The following is a 14337-nucleotide window of genomic DNA, read 5'->3' as shown; positions in this document are numbered from 1 at the left end:
GGCGCCGCTGCAGCCCTGCTGACTTGGTTGGATTCGGCCGTTGGCGGCGGCGGCCGCAGGTCGCGGAATCTCCCTCCTTCGTTATTTGAATAGTTTATTTTAAATTTTATATTTTTCTCCCGCAATAAGGTATGGGTATAGTTAAAACGACCTAAAAAAATTGGACACCTACAATTTGGAAGGGAGAGAGTATTATTGGTAATAATAATGATGTGATGTACGTCCACTATAATAATAAAGGCAATTAAGTTACTCGATCAGCGTATCATAGGACGTGGGTGGCGCACTGGGACGAGGGTGATGATGACGACCCCTGCTGCTGCAGCTGACCTGCGGACGACGGCACCATGGCGGCGACGCAGTCGACGGTGAGCCCATGCCTGGCGGACACCCAGGCCGCCACCTTCCAGCGGAGCCGCCCCTCGACGCGCATCCTCAGCAGCGCCCGACCACCGCCACCGCCAGGCAGGCGACCTCCAGCTCCAGACGTGAGCAGGGCCGACAGCACCGCGTCGCCCTGGTCCGGCTGCTCCAGCGGCGGCAGCGGCGCGCCGGCGCCGAGGGCCACGCCGCCGTAGGACGCACTCGCCTGCAGCTGGTCGTAGAGGGCGGTGGCGTGGGCGTTGGGGTTGTGGGCGCTCAGGGCGGCGTCCACCACCACGACCACCGTGGTGGCGTTGCCGGCTACCGTGGCCGTGGCGGCGAGCAGGGAAAAGCGTGGCCCCGAAGGCCGGAGGGTGAGCCACAGGATCAGGGCCAGCGACACAAGGGATGCGACGGTCGACGACACGGCGATGAGCGCCGCCCGTCGTCGTCGATGGCGGTGCTTCCCGGGCGAGGATGACCTGAACCTGGAGCAGTCCCTGGGGGAGTGCTCAGGATCTTCCGTGATCAGGGACATGGATTCCCTTTGCTATATTGCAGTTATGCTGCAGATGAGTGAACCAAGGCAGCTAAATGAACTGGCACTAGCAGGCAGTGAGATACTGAGATGGATGTGTATATATATATCAGTCATGATGATGATGGATAGTTCGATAATCAAGAAAGATTACATTGTTAGAAGCTAACAATTAACACATACGGAAAGAGATCGAATCTTGCTTTCAAAAAGGAAAGGAAAGCAGCTGGGGATAATATGCATGGGATGCACGCCACAAGACAAAGATAAAAGAAAAAGGGCAAAGCACAGAGACATTCCAACCACAAAAGGCTTGTGGAATCCATACGGAACATTCACCCGCTTTACTCCGTTTCGCATCTATCCCCTGTATTATTGATACCCCTACCCTTTGGATCATCCATCCATCAACTAAATTTCTGTCCAACTAATTAAATTTTCTTTCTACTGTGTAGTACTTCTTTGCTGCTTTCTTCTTCAATGGGGACGGGAAACTGCTACTTGCTACTCCCTCCATTCAAATTGCAGATCATTTCTAGATTCATATTTTTTTACTATAAATCTATCTTTATGAACCTAAAAATGACTTACAATTCGGATAGGAACAGAGGAAGTGGCTAGGCAGTTCAGTTGAAACTATGCTCAACGATTCATAATTTTTTTTACTATAAATCTACCTAGATGCATAACAAAATTATGAACCTAAAAATGCTAAAACTACTTACGACTCGGAACAAAGCCTAAAAATGCTAAAACTACCTTACAATTCAGAACAAAGCCTAAAATACTAAAACTACTTATAATTCGGAACAAAGGAAGTATAACAAAGCCTAAAAATGCTCAAACTACTTGCAATTCGGAACAAAGGAAATAGCTAGGCAGTTCAGTTGAAGCTATGCTCCATCGCATTCAGAGTCCTCATCTGTGCCAAAGGAAAAAGGATGGCAACAGCTTTCTGGATCCATCATTAGTGAGGGTAGGCACTTTTCGCCAGCCGACTTTGCATCATGCATCTCTCACTATCCAATGCCTAAAGAAACCCTAATAAATGGCTTAATACCAACTCTCAAAGAGTTCCAAGCATCAGACTCACGCACCATGCGCACACAAACACAAACAACCAGCCGCCTTCTTAACCACCAGGCACCAGCACATAATAAGCATTTCGTAATTCAGGACAACGAGACAGGTTGAAGAACAAAACCAAACTGTCTTGCCACCGGTGAATCATTTACTCCAAGTTTGCTAGTCGTAGGCACCAACACAAGTGAATGAGTATTCCTACCCAACCCATTAGTGTTTTTCATCACAAGCGAGTACCCCCACCAAGCCTATTACTCTTTTTCATCACAAGCTCAGCGCACCTCCAGATGCACAAAAAAAAGAAAATTCACTCATGTTCTTCATCACAAGCTAAGCGCACCCTGGATGCACAAAAAGAGAACACCTGTTGACTGTCCAACGAGCCTTTGCTTGCTGCCCACAAAACCTTCACTGGGACCCACTGAACTTGGCCATCATCTTTGCTATGATAGGGCCCACCTTTGGATTCGCTTGGTGCCTGGCGAAGTTGGCAGGATTGTTCATCACTGCAACCGAGGATTAAAGCATCCAGTCAAATCACTGAACATGCCTAAACAGGTGCCTGCGAATTCTATAACCAAGGTAAACAGGTGCCTGCGAATTCTATAACCAAGGTAAACAGGTGCCTCGTCACAGCTTATGTCTTAGGGCGTGTTTGGATCCTTGGGCTAAAGTTTAGCCCTTGTCACATCGAATGTTCGGATGCTAATTAGGAGGACTAAACATGAGCTAATTATAAAACTAATTGTAGAAGCCCTAGGCTAATTCGCAAGATGAATCTATTAAGCCTAATTAATCCATCATTAGCAAATGGTTACTGTAGCACATTGTCAAACCATGGATTAATTAGGCTTAATAGATTCGTCTCGCGAATTAGCCTCCATCTGTGCAATTAGTTTTGTAATTAGCCTATATTTAATACTCCTAATTAGTATCCAAACATCCAATGTGACAGGGGCTAAAGTTTAGCCCCTAGGAAACAAACACCCCCTTAACACACTACCGCTAGCTTGATGTCATCCGGACATGCTTCGCTAGCTACATCTACTTGCACTGGAATGGGAGCCATTATCCTAATGTTCAGATTGTGCAAACCACCGTAGACCATCAAGAATTACTATTGATTGAACAAGTCGCTGAACCTAACTAGCACTGTTTACAAATAGAGGAAGACCATCGGTAACAAATTCTTCTCAAGTCACAACCAAACCCATCATTGGATTGCACTACCAATAACCCTAACAAACACTATCTATTCTGATGCCATATAGCTAAAAATCAGTATAGATAACATTAGGCTGAACTCTGTAGCACCAGAATTGACCAAGACAACTAATCCTATTTGCACACCACAGCAATTAGGAAGCCAAACTTGAACAGCAAACTAGCATCACAAGATTTGTGTGGGAAACCAGAAACGTACCATCTTGCAGAGCTGCCATGACCTCTGGGTCACTGAATGCCGCCATCAGGTCAGGGTCCTGGTATAAAAAGAAATCAGATCATTGTACAAAGAAGGTTCATGTGCGACCAAAACTGGAACAACAATGAACATAAGAGAGGAAGTCAGCAAGCTGTTAAGCACTTACATTCAGGATTTTACTCATATCGACATTACCAGGACCACCCCCAGGGAAACCCCCCGGCATGGCACCTCCAGGGAAACCCCCCGGCATCCCTCCAGGGAAACCTCCCCCGGGCATCCCTCCAGGAAAACCTCCACCAGGCATCCCTCCAGGAAAACCTCCACCAGGCATCCCTCCAGGAAAGCCTCTGGGAGATGCACCTCCTGATGAGCGGCTTGACGATTGCTCCTGCCTCTTGGCCTTTTCATAAGCAGCCTGGTTAAGGAATATACAAGGCATTAGTTCAGATGCAGGTAGTATCCTTCAGAAGTAAATGCATGAAGGCCTGCCTTAGTGTGAATTACCTGTGCCTCTGCGCGTCGACGAAGCCGATCACGCTCAGCTCTCTTTTCCTCCCTCTCTTTTTTCAGCCTGTCATACTTCCTGCGATGCTCCACTATCTTGTGTGCATTGGGTTCCACCTTCAAAATTACAAAGAACAAGACACTGAGCTTGCCATGTAAATAAAGAACCTAGTTACCAAAAGAAGTCAATTTTTGGCAACCCAACTAACAATACTGTCAGGCTCATGCCACGTCAAGGACTAGGCGACAAAAAATGCCAATTTGGAGGGAAACATGATTAGGGGTCAAAATTGAGTGGTATTGGTACCTACCATACTAAACAGTTTCGAAAGTTGGGGTTAACATTACACAAACTGAAGAGTTGAGGGCCCAAGCATGGACTATATTCCAAAAAGAGAAACAATCACCTTCTTGAGCACAGCATTGATCTCCTCATCATAATCCATGTTAGATGCTGTGTGCAGGTCACGAGCAGCTTCCTCCCATTTGCCAAGCATGGCGTAAGCCATTCCACGAGTTTTATAGCCTTTTGCGGAGTCTGGGTTAATCTGAGGGGCACAAATAAAATGGCATGTTAGGTGCATCATGTCCAGTATCTTTAACAGCATTAATTCTGCCTCTTGAAATAAGCATGTGTTACATAGCATTTGCTTGAGATAAAAAATTGAAATACACAGATGAGATAAGGTCATCACCTCTAGAGCAGCATTTGCATCACGGATGGCAGCAGCTGGTTTCTTCATTTTTATAAACACAGATGCTGGATAAACATAAGAATTCCGCAAACAGGATTAGTACTTGTTACATGAGTAAGTCATCAGCATAGGCGCTAACATTTGATAGGTATGGAGCATAAATGTCTGCCGCTTACCTCTAGTACCATACATGATTGCTGAGAGCGGATTCAGCACTATTGCATTGGTAAGATGTTCAATAGCATCGTCGAGTTTTCCTGTGATGGCAAAGCCCAGCAATGATACAGATTGGAGAATCAAGAATGATTCAGGCGGTAAGACAAGACAAGAGTACCTTCTGACATAGCTTCCATAGCCTTGCCTTTTGCTTCTTGAGAGGCATCACGATTTTCCTCAGTCACCTCAATTGAAGGATCTCCCATCTGCCACAGCACACACGGAATGAACACATCTCGTTTGTGGCCGAGGATCCAGCAAAGGTAAAGAGAAGGTGTTGGTGGCAAGAGAATGGCTACCTTCTGTGGTGGGTCATCATGGTCAGATTGTACAATGTCTCCTTCAAGCTCAAGATCAGACTCAACAATCTCTTCATCGAGCTCATCTGGCTCAGGTGTGGCATCCCTCATATCCAGATCTTCTTCTTCGTCGTCGTCATCATCATCATCAATGTCATCCATGGAAGATTTCTGCAGTGCATGATTGCATATTAATAACCAACAAACTCTAAAGATGGGACCTTGGGCCAGGAGCACAAGACAATCAAGGGCATGAACGAGCCATATGGCATGGAGAGGGAAAAGCAACTCGTACGTCACTAAGCGCCCTAATAATAATTTCACTTGAAGTGCCATCCAGAAAAAAAACCACTTGCTTTGCAAAGAAGAAAATTCTTTACTTTTACCTTGATTGAAAAACTCAACCAAGAGGAGAGGCTGCAGATTTTATCTATATTTCCTTTTCGAAGGAAAAAAAAACAAGGATCGGAATGGAAATAGGAAGGGGATGATAGAGGTCGCAGAGATGGATGGATCCCATAATATTATTACCTTGGGCTTGTCGAAGGAGGTGGCCTTGGCGGTGGCGGCGGTGGGGATCTTGGCACCCAAACTGCAGAAAAGGGGGCCTCAGCCTCAGATGAGAAGGACGCGGGGGCATACAAGAGATGGAAGGAAACGGAGGTGACCTCTCGAGGTAATCCCTGAAGAAGGCGAGGTTGGGGTCGGCGAGGAGGGAAGGGTCCTTCTTGCACGCCTCGACGAACTCCCGGAGCTCGCGGGCCTTGGAGGCATCCATCGTCTTCCTCCTCCTACCTTGTTGGATTGGATTGGGTTTTCGCTCGCTCGCTAGGGTTTGGAGGGAGGGGAGGGGAGGGGTGGCCCAGCTCTGCTCGACTGCTCGTCTTCTCGTGCTCGTCTGCCCCACCTCCTCTTCTTCTAGTGCCTTCTTCACCCGCCCACCAGTCAGTTCAGTGACTGACTGACTCGGCAGTCCGTGGGCCGGCCATGGGCTTCCTTGGGCCGGCAGCTCTCTTGGGCCGTCGAGCGAGGGAGGGGGAAGGTCGGGCACGTGACAGGCATGGGTAGTTGACTGATGACGCGCCGGCGACGGAGACGGAGCAGAGCAGTGGTGGATCCAGTTCGAATCGAATCCATCTGCCTGGCGAGATCTCTCCTCTCCTCCCCTCCTCTGTAGCTGCTGCTGGAGAGGGAGAGGAAGAGGAAGAGCCAGGCAGCCATGTCCCCTCGATCTCTCGCCGCCGTCCTCCTGCTCCTCCTCTTCGCCGCCGCCGCCGCCTCCCCCTCCGCCCCTGCCACCACCACCACCACCACCACCACCGGTGGCAAGGATGAGGAGGAGGACCTCCAGTACCTCATCGACAACGCCGGCGACACCCCCGCCAGCGACCCCGACGGATGGCTCCCGGACCCTGAGGGCGAAGACGACTACGGCGACGACCTCTTCCAGGACCAAGACCAGGACCTCGACCTCCCAGCCCACCACCAGCAGATCGACGAGACCCACGTCGTCGTCCTCACCGCCGCCAACTTCTCCTCCTTCCTCGCCGCCACCCGCCACGTCATGGTCGAGTTCTACGCCCCCTGGTGCGGCCACTGCCAGGCGCTCGCCCCGGACTACGCCGCAGCCGCGTCCCACCTCGCCGCCCAACACGCCCAGGCCGACGTCGCCCTCGCCAAGGTCGACGCCACCGAGGACACCGACCTCGCCCAGAAGTACGACGTCCAGGGATTCCCCACCATCCTCTTCTTCATCGACGGCGTCCCCAAGGACTACAACGGCGCAAGGACCAAGGACGCCATCGTCGAATGGATCAACAAGAAGCTCGGCCCGGGGGTGCAAAACATCACCACCGTCGACGACGCCCAGAGGATACTCACAGGGGATGACAAGGCCGTCCTGGCCTTCCTCGACTCGCTATCTGTACGGAAATCAAGCAGCCTGTTCAGTTCATTTCTAGACTAATTTCTGCCCAATCCAACCTGGCCAACCTTTGGCCCTGTTTTAACTCTCCTGTCAAATTCTATAGGGTGCTGACAGCGATGAGCTTGCTGCTGCATCAAGGCTGGAAGATACGGTCAACTTTTATCAGACTTCAAGTCCTGATGTTGCTAAGCTTTTCCACATCGACCCAGCAGCAAAGCGCCCATCCGTAGTATTGCTCAAGAAAGAGGAGGAGAAGTTGACCTTCTTTGGTAGGTGTCTTCATCATCTCTAAGTTGTTCTAGGTTTCAGTCCCAGCCTTCTCTTCCATTTTTTTTTTGTACAGGTGTTAACAGTTATAATCCAATGCTTTCATGCAGATGGGGAGTTTAAAGCATCAGCTATTGCCGATTTTGTATCTGCAAACAAGCTTCCTTTGGTTACTACACTAACTCAAGAAACTTCCGCTTCTATTTTTGGCAATCCAATCAAGAAGCAGGCATGTCATGTTGACTACAACCTGATCTCTTTTCTGCATTCTAACATATATATTTTTTTAATCCATGTGCTATTCCTTTGCTGAGGCTCTGTATTATTTTGCAAATCAGATTTTACTATTTGCTGTTGCAAATAAGTCTTCGAAATTTCTGCCCATCTTTAAGGAAGCAGCAAAGTCATTCAAGGGAAAGGTAATTCCTTCTGTTGACCCATCCAATTTGTTTGAACTTCCTATCCTTTACTTTGTTCCATGTTCTATGCTCAAATTGGTATCCTACTCATCAGTTGTTTTCCTTGTGCTTGTTCTTTTTGGCTCTTGTTACTTCTTGGTGTTTGTGTGTTTCACTAAACTGATGAGGTGTGTTCACTTGTTTGCAGCTATTATTTGTCTTTGTGGAGCGAGACAATGAGGAAGTTGGTGAACCAGTTGCCAACTACTTTGGTATTACTGGACTAGAGACCACTGTAATGCCTTGTGATTTTTGGCACCATTGACTTTGTTTTCATGAGTTTGTGTTATTATTTTGTAAATTCCGAGTGCATGTCTCTGCAGGTTCTTGCTTACACTGGGAATGAAGATGCTAGGAAATTTTTCCTTGATGGTGAGTTGTCACTGGATGCCATTAAGGTAAATGCTGAAATATGCCCATAAATTCTGCACCGTATGAGAAATAAGAATTCATGGTAGTATCGCTAATGGTTAACAGAGAATGTTCGTCATGTTACTAATGTTTTTCTTTCCACATGTTTTTCCATTGATTAAAATGCATCAACGATCCTTAAGTTGGTCCCATGTTGTCATCCAGAGGGAGGGAGTAGTGAGTAGGTAGTCTATAGTGCACTTTAAGAAGCACATGTCATTTAATACCCCTATTACATGTGGATCCACATTAATTTTGAAGAGTGCGGCAGTCCATTGAAGAGTGAAGGGTGTGGCGGTGTGCTTACCGACTGAGCTAGTAACATGGACAAGGCTACAGCTAGTAACTATCTAAGCATGTATTTGCCTGTGTCCCCCCCTCCTTCCCCCTCTCTCTGATAGGCTGCTACATATTTAAGAGTGCTGCATTTTTGTACACTTTTCTTTTAGTGTTGTATTATACATAATGCTTTAATTAACATATGAATACTCATAAACAGATTGCAATATGCATCTTTTGTCAAAATTAGCACTCCACTGTATTTTTCAGTCATGGTGACATTTCAGTACCTTGCGATTGCTGATGTGGAATTCTGCTAGTGCTAGGGAGAAGGGACTAGGGAGTTGGCAATATTTCTTTGAGAAATCTCATCTATTTAGTACCTCCAATATTATTTTTTTTGGGTTCTTGCACAGGACTTTGCTGAAAGTTTCTTGGAAGACAAGCTCACACCATTCTACAAGTCTGAACCAGTACCTGAATCTGTGAGTCTTGAGAATTTTCTGATATCCCCTTTCTACACTCAGTTTACTTCACTTAGACATTGTACATTGTGCTCCCATACAGAATGATGGGGATGTCAAAATTGTTGTTGGGAAGAATCTTGATCTAATAGTTTTGGATGAATCGAAAGATGTCCTTCTGGAGGTATGTTCTTGGCAGACATTTAAGAAAAGGCATTTGCATGGTTGCTGCCCCCAGTTTAAGGGCTAATTATGAAATTTTCCCTCCTTTTTTTTCACTTTGCACCATTCCCCCATACTTTGGTTATGAATCAGGGGCAATGGTGCTACATGGAAAAAAGAAGGGCAAACTCATAGTCAGGCCTCGAGGGGGAACACCATGCAATTATCTCTTTAAGAAAGTAGACTTATTTGTTGTCCATATTGATGTGCCGTTCCGGATGCAGATATATGCACCTTGGTGTGGGCACTGTCAATCACTGGAGCCTATTTACAACAAACTAGCTAAGCATCTACGTGGCATTGGCTCCCTTGTGATAGCCAAAATGGATGGCACTACCAATGAGCATCCACGTGCAAAGGTCTGTATTACTGCCTTTGATGGTTGATTTTGGCTGACCATCAATTTTCTTAAAATGGCTATTGCCTCCTTTATATTCAGCGTTTTTAAAACCGTATATGTGGCTTTGACCTGTACATTTTTGTAGCTTATGTTACTAGGATTGGTTTTGTTGTAATACTGGGAACATTTTTAATGAAAATATCCATAGCCAACTTAAACATTCTGAACATATTGATTCACAGGTTGTAATGTTGTACTGTGTAAATTCATTTTCATGCAATAAAAAAGAACAGGGGAAGCATTGAGTTTGGGAGGTGCTGCAGTATACAAACTTTATCAGCTATGCCATCAGTAGTCATGAAAACTGTGCCTGTACAATGGAGCTGTCAGACACATGAAAGTTATATTTGCTATTCTTTTTTGCTCAAAGTTGCTCTCTCTTATGATCCACAAAAAGAATATGCATCTGAACTTGGTCTGCTGCTGTATGCATGTCAGAGTGTATTTACTGTTTACTTCCCACATATGCGAATTCTTGCTTCAGTATTTTTGTTAACATCCAAGCAACGACTGGGGAAGCTCATGCACTTTGATTTCTGATTCAGTGCTTGTGAGAGAAACTTGTTGCCATGTTGGTACTAAGCATTAAGACCTGTGATGCAACATATTTGCTTCACTGGCCACTCCATACATGGTGAAGCTTTTAAGAAAGGCTCTTATTGTAGGCATAATTTGCTATAGTTTCATTAGGTTGTGTTCTTGAATCTCAGCGCATGGCAATGTGATTAACTGTTTGCCCATATGCATTATTTTGCATGATACAGTATTGACACGTGCTTCCTGTTACAGCCTGACGGATACCCCACGATTCTCTTCTATCCAGCTGGGAAGAAAAGCTTTGAGCCTGTAAGTGCTTAGCTCTATTGCTTCACTTGTTTCTATGTGGTATCTGTTAGTGTTAGGCATTAACCACATTATTCCCAGCAGTGCTAAATGCTTTGTTGGGACTGTGCCAAACTGCTTATACTCTGCTAGAACTGAAACACCTGTCTTTGGTGGAGTTAAAGATGGCTCCTTGCTAACATGATTCCTGCATTTACAATCCTGCATACTGTAAACATTTCATGATTTGTTGTAGAGATTATTGTGATTTATGCCCTACAGGACTCACTGTGAGGTCCAAAATTAAGTTCACTGTTAGTAGTTTGACTTTTTGTTTGAGGGCATGTTAGTAGTTTGACTTGAGGAATGGCAGATGCACTAGATTGCCGGTTAAGATCAAAGGAGGAGCTGGAAATGGCCCATAGTCAGTAAAAGAGATCATTGTTTGTCTCGGTAGTCCTGAGCTTCTCAGATATTGTGGTTTCTGGAGAAGCTTAGGTCTCTTGAACTGCGTATTAATTGACCAGGCAACATGAAAATGTGCGGTGTCGTGTCTCCTAAGATATGATCATTGACTGATTCCATGTGTTGGTTTGTTTTTGTTATACCTTTCAGATCACCTTTGAGGGGGACCGAACCGTCGTAGAGATGTACAAATTCATCAAGAAACATGCTAGCATCCCTTTCAAGTTGAAGCGCCAAGACTCATCAACAGCGAGAACTGGGAGCACTCAGACAGAGGGTGTGAAGAGCTCTGGTACAAATATGAAGGACGAATTGTAGGGCATTGAACTACCGCATAGCTTAGTGCTGGCTGTTAGTTTTGGGGTGGTTCCTCTTCTGCAACCTTCCCTTTCTGGAGAAGGGAGGAGGAGAAATCAATACTACTAGTTGTCGATCGAGTAGAAGAGTGGTCAGGTTGAGGACTTGACCAGTCAGATGGGAACTGATCGGGATATAATCGAATAAAAAGCTAATCCTTTCCTTTATATGTTTGTTTTCCTGCCAGCACTTTTCTTTTCAGTTTTGGAGAAAGTGGGATGTGGTGGTCACTGTCTCGGATTAAGCACGGTTCATTTCATACAACAAGATCTCAGAAAACAAAAGGATGGAGCTATATACAAACACAGGAAGCTCTAGCTGGAGGGGGAGCTGGAGTTGGAATGAGCTGAACTGAACTGAACTAAAGAGGATTGGATGGTAGTGAAGTGAGCTACGGAGGAGGCAAAGCAGTCTCAAGGTCCGCTGCTGGTGGCTCCCTGGAACCATGACCGTCTTCACCAGTTGTGGTTGTGGTCGATGATGCCACATGCCTGGCCCTCCATTTGAGAATCTGGAGGAGGACGGAGTTGGTGCAGATGGCCACGCTGAATCCGGCGAAGGTGGACAGGATGATGGCGATCACAGCTTGCATCCGCACCTGGAGAAGAATTGAAGGTCAGGGTGCAGATGGCCATCACAGATTGCTACAGAGAGGATCTTACATATCTGTAGAAGAGGTGGGTGAAGAGCACAATGAAGAGGAACTGCACGGCAGAGTAGATCCATACATATCTCCTGGACACCATCTTTGTTGTGGTTAGAGAGGAGAATAGGCCGAGGACGCAGGCGAAGGGCAAGGAGATGGCCAGAGCTGCGGTGCCATGGTCGCCGACCTGCATGCAGTTGGGAGTTTCATGAGTTGGATCGATCTGGTAAGCAGCATATCAGCTGTTCCAGGTAAACGGAGAGAAGGGCAACCAGCAGTTGTTCCAGGAAGCAGAAGTAGGCGAGCATGCTGATGATCACGAGGATCGGCGTGCCGTGCCACACTCTGTATCTGCTGGCGGTGGTGGCGGCCGTACGATCGGCATTGGCTTGCTGCTGAGCACCCTGAGCCTGATGAATAATGGATGGAGGATGGTCATGGAGGCGGCGCAGGGTGACGGGAAGGTTGAGCACCTCCTTGCTGCAGACGTCGCAGGTGCCGTTGCCCTTGATGCTGAACCACTTGATGGCGCAGCCCCTGTGTGCCAGGGCCAGCTCCCCCTTGCAGCAGCACTCCAGCTTCAGCACCGCCTCCTCCGACAGCGCCACCATGCAGATGCGGCACACCGCCTCCTCCGCCGCAATGTCTTCGGCCGCGGCTGCTTCCTCTCTGGCAGCGGTGACGCTCGCCTCCGGAGGAACAAGTGGAACCACTCTGAGCCGGAACACTCGGATGTTTTCTTCCGCCGCCACTCTCCTCAACCCCTTTGTGAGCTTGAACCGGCTGACGCTTGCAGGCACAGACTGCGAGCGGCATACCTGCTTCAGCTTCTCCTCCTCCCTCTCCTGTTTGGTGCTGTTACCCTTTGCGGCGGTGACATGATGATCAAGTTGATCAATATAGTTGTCTGAGTTGGTGGACAGCGATGAGGGCGCCCTGGCCATTCTGAAGCTCAAGATCTTTGAGAAGGACAGCGACCGGATGCCGAGATCGCCGTCGGCCTGGCTTTGAGCTTGAGCAGCAGGGGCAACGGCTGCTGTTGATCTCAGGCTGCGTGCTGGCAGCAGGCAGCTCGTCACCGTCAGTGGCTTCTTTTGGTCCTCTGCACATAATGTGCCGCCATGCGCGTGTTCCATGGGCAAAGTAGAGCTGCTTCTGCTAATGCCCGCCCCCTGCACAGGCAGAGGAGAAGGAAGTTGATGTTGCAGAGAAGGAAGGAAGGAGTTGATGTTGCAGAGAAACAAGGAAGTTGTGTTGGATTGCTGCTGCTTGCTTTCTGCAGCTTCCATGGTTGGTTAACTGTGAGGTGTCGCGCACGCGTTGCTGTTTGGTAGCGACGGATCAGACGCTAATAATTACTGAAGCTGATTGGAAGGTGAGGGGCTGAATGGTGAGGTGGGAACGGGAGAAACAACTAGCCACTACTGCTCATCAGTTCAGAGGCAGTGTTTATTTTGACAGCGAGTTGGCACGCGACTGATGCGATGATTGACCTGCTAACTGCAACTACCACCTCACAGTTCGAATTGCTGCCTGCCTTGGGAAATTCATTTGCAATACAAGTCTTGATCGAGATACAACCATTCATAAGAGTAACAGCGAAAGAAACCAAGTTTCCTGGAAGCATTAATTTTCCTTGGTATTTTTTTTCCGCGCTACTGCTGGTCATTTGGAGTCACGTTGCTGTTGCTTCGTGTCTATCTATCTGACTTCCGCTCCACACAGCAGATCTATATGATATTCATTTTTTTTTCCTGTCGGTCGGATTTCACTTGTCACAAATTAAAGAGCGTGCTTCATCAGCCAGAGATGATGCCGATATCCAACAAAGGCAACTCCTGTCTTTGCAAATTTCTCCGGTACGTAAACAAAGCACGCCCCGGCCACGTGGAGAATGATCAGCCGTTAGCATACAGTTAGATAAAATAACGGAGCTAATAAGGCCTAACTTTAGAGGCCTCCCTCATCCTTGCGAGCCAAACCAAAATTTGGCAGTGACAAAATCAGGACAATCCTAAAAATTGTTGTGAAACACGATTAATAACCCTCTACTTATAAAACCCAGTGAAAACAACTCCATACGATTTAAAAATTGTCCTAGTATTTATACAAATGCATATGCCGTCAAAAACTCCATATGAAAACCCAGTGGAAAAAAAAGGTCACGTAGAAAAGAGTACATACCAACCTCTATTGTATTGCATATTTTCCTCAGCCAAAATCTTATTATGTGAAATTTTTTTAGGTAAAATCTCATAAAGGAAAAAAGAACAATATTGACCCTTCTTGATTATATAGTATTCTATATTTGATAGTCTTCATGGTCAATATTCAAGATTTATGCATGAACTTCTTGCAACAAAAGTCTATATGATTTTAAATAATCAAGTGGCACACCTTCATAATAAATTATTAATCATAAAGAGTCTAGGTAACACAACATAAGATTTCTAATCTAAACATGATGAAAGATGTGTACCCGACATCCTTTGAAC

At 46.7% G+C, this 14337-nt stretch overlaps 5 protein-coding genes across 6 annotated transcripts in view; 2 read left to right on the top strand and 3 right to left on the bottom strand.

Annotated features, from left to right (window-relative positions):
• The window catches only part of LOC117861705 (amino acid transporter AVT1C), a 54501-nt gene extending 43912 nt beyond the window's left edge, over nt 1–10589 (top strand). Inside the window, exon 9 of the mRNA XM_072290699.1 lies at nt 10455–10589. Within this exon, the coding sequence (XP_072146800.1) occupies nt 10455–10574 (120 nt within the window). The 3' untranslated portion in view covers nt 10575–10589. The remainder of the gene's footprint in view (nt 1–10454) is intronic.
• LOC117850112 (NDR1/HIN1-like protein 26) lies at nt 27–1954 on the bottom strand. The gene is made up of 2 exons (XM_034731905.2): nt 254–1954; nt 27–168 (listed from the first exon to the last, which is right to left on the bottom strand). Exon 1 carries the CDS (start codon nt 899–901, stop codon nt 266–268), a length of 636 nt encoding a protein of 211 aa, XP_034587796.1. The 5' UTR covers nt 902–1954; the 3' UTR covers nt 27–168; nt 254–265.
• Nucleotides 2092–6022, bottom strand: LOC117850059 (FAM10 family protein At4g22670). Its single transcript, XM_034731842.2, has 11 exons — nt 5793–6022; nt 5656–5716; nt 5125–5295; nt 4944–5031; nt 4786–4866; nt 4610–4674; nt 4322–4462; nt 3915–4031; nt 3574–3825; nt 3408–3465; nt 2092–2490 (listed from the first exon to the last, which is right to left on the bottom strand). Exons 1-11 carry the CDS (start codon nt 5900–5902, stop codon nt 2393–2395), a joined length of 1242 nt encoding a protein of 413 aa, XP_034587733.1. The 5' UTR covers nt 5903–6022; the 3' UTR covers nt 2092–2392.
• On the top strand, nt 6209–11363 carry LOC117850069 (protein disulfide isomerase-like 1-4). The gene is made up of 11 exons (XM_034731853.2): nt 6209–7048; nt 7155–7320; nt 7429–7547; nt 7657–7737; nt 7925–8011; nt 8100–8174; nt 8883–8951; nt 9034–9114; nt 9377–9511; nt 10342–10398; nt 10990–11363. Exons 1-11 carry the CDS (start codon nt 6344–6346, stop codon nt 11155–11157), a joined length of 1743 nt encoding a protein of 580 aa, XP_034587744.1. The 5' UTR covers nt 6209–6343; the 3' UTR covers nt 11158–11363.
• A 54-nt stretch (nt 11364–11417) lies between these two features.
• On the bottom strand, nt 11418–13258 carry LOC117850076 (uncharacterized). 2 transcript variants are annotated; one of them, XM_034731872.2, is made up of 3 exons: nt 12115–13258; nt 11925–12029; nt 11418–11794 (listed from the first exon to the last, which is right to left on the bottom strand). In XM_034731872.2, exons 1-3 carry the CDS (start codon nt 13129–13131, stop codon nt 11588–11590), a joined length of 1329 nt encoding a protein of 442 aa, XP_034587763.1. In that variant the 5' UTR covers nt 13132–13258; the 3' UTR covers nt 11418–11587. The 2 variants fall into 2 exon arrangements, with proteins under 2 accessions (XP_034587763.1, XP_034587756.1); XM_034731865.2 differs by having other exon boundaries at nt 11859–12029; nt 12115–13251.
• Between the last annotated feature and the right edge of the window lie 1079 nt (nt 13259–14337).

The sequence above is a fragment of the Setaria viridis genome, chromosome 1 (genome assembly GCF_005286985.2).
Source record: "Setaria viridis chromosome 1, Setaria_viridis_v4.0, whole genome shotgun sequence".
Taxonomy (NCBI): Eukaryota; Viridiplantae; Streptophyta; class Magnoliopsida; order Poales; family Poaceae; genus Setaria; species Setaria viridis.
This window is presented reverse-complemented; position numbering and strand designations above follow the sequence as displayed.

What these genes read in the sequence shown, in the direction of transcription:
- LOC117850112 (XM_034731905.2), bottom strand. Translation starts at nt 901, where the DNA reads ATGTCCCTGATCACGGAAGATCCTGAGCACTCCCCCAGGGACTGCTCC.
- LOC117850059 (XM_034731842.2), bottom strand. Translation starts at nt 5,902, where the DNA reads ATGGATGCCTCCAAGGCCCGCGAGCTCCGGGAGTTCGTCGAGGCGTGC. An exon ending in ATGCAAATGCTGCTCTAGAG is followed by an intron (nt 4,463 to 4,609) that starts GTGATGACCTTA and finishes TGTGCCCCTCAG; the next exon opens with ATTAACCCAGACTCCGCAAA. An exon ending in CATGGCAGCTCTGCAAGATG is followed by an intron (nt 2,491 to 3,407) that starts GTACGTTTCTGG and finishes CCTCGGTTGCAG; the next exon opens with TGATGAACAATCCTGCCAAC.
- LOC117850069 (XM_034731853.2), top strand. Translation starts at nt 6,344, where the DNA reads ATGTCCCCTCGATCTCTCGCCGCCGTCCTCCTGCTCCTCCTCTTCGCC. An exon ending in GCAATCCAATCAAGAAGCAG is followed by an intron (nt 7,548 to 7,656) that starts GCATGTCATGTT and finishes TTTGCAAATCAG; the next exon opens with ATTTTACTATTTGCTGTTGC. An exon ending in CAAAGTCATTCAAGGGAAAG is followed by an intron (nt 7,738 to 7,924) that starts GTAATTCCTTCT and finishes ACTTGTTTGCAG; the next exon opens with CTATTATTTGTCTTTGTGGA.
- LOC117850076 (XM_034731865.2), bottom strand. Translation starts at nt 13,131, where the DNA reads ATGGAAGCTGCAGAAAGCAAGCAGCAGCAATCCAACACAACTTCCTTG. An exon ending in GCTTCCTGGAACAACTGCTG is followed by an intron (nt 12,030 to 12,114) that starts GTTGCCCTTCTC and finishes AACTGCATGCAG; the next exon opens with GTCGGCGACCATGGCACCGC. An exon ending in CCCACCTCTTCTACAGATAT is followed by an intron (nt 11,795 to 11,858) that starts GTAAGATCCTCT and finishes ATTCTTCTCCAG; the next exon opens with GTGCGGATGCAAGCTGTGAT.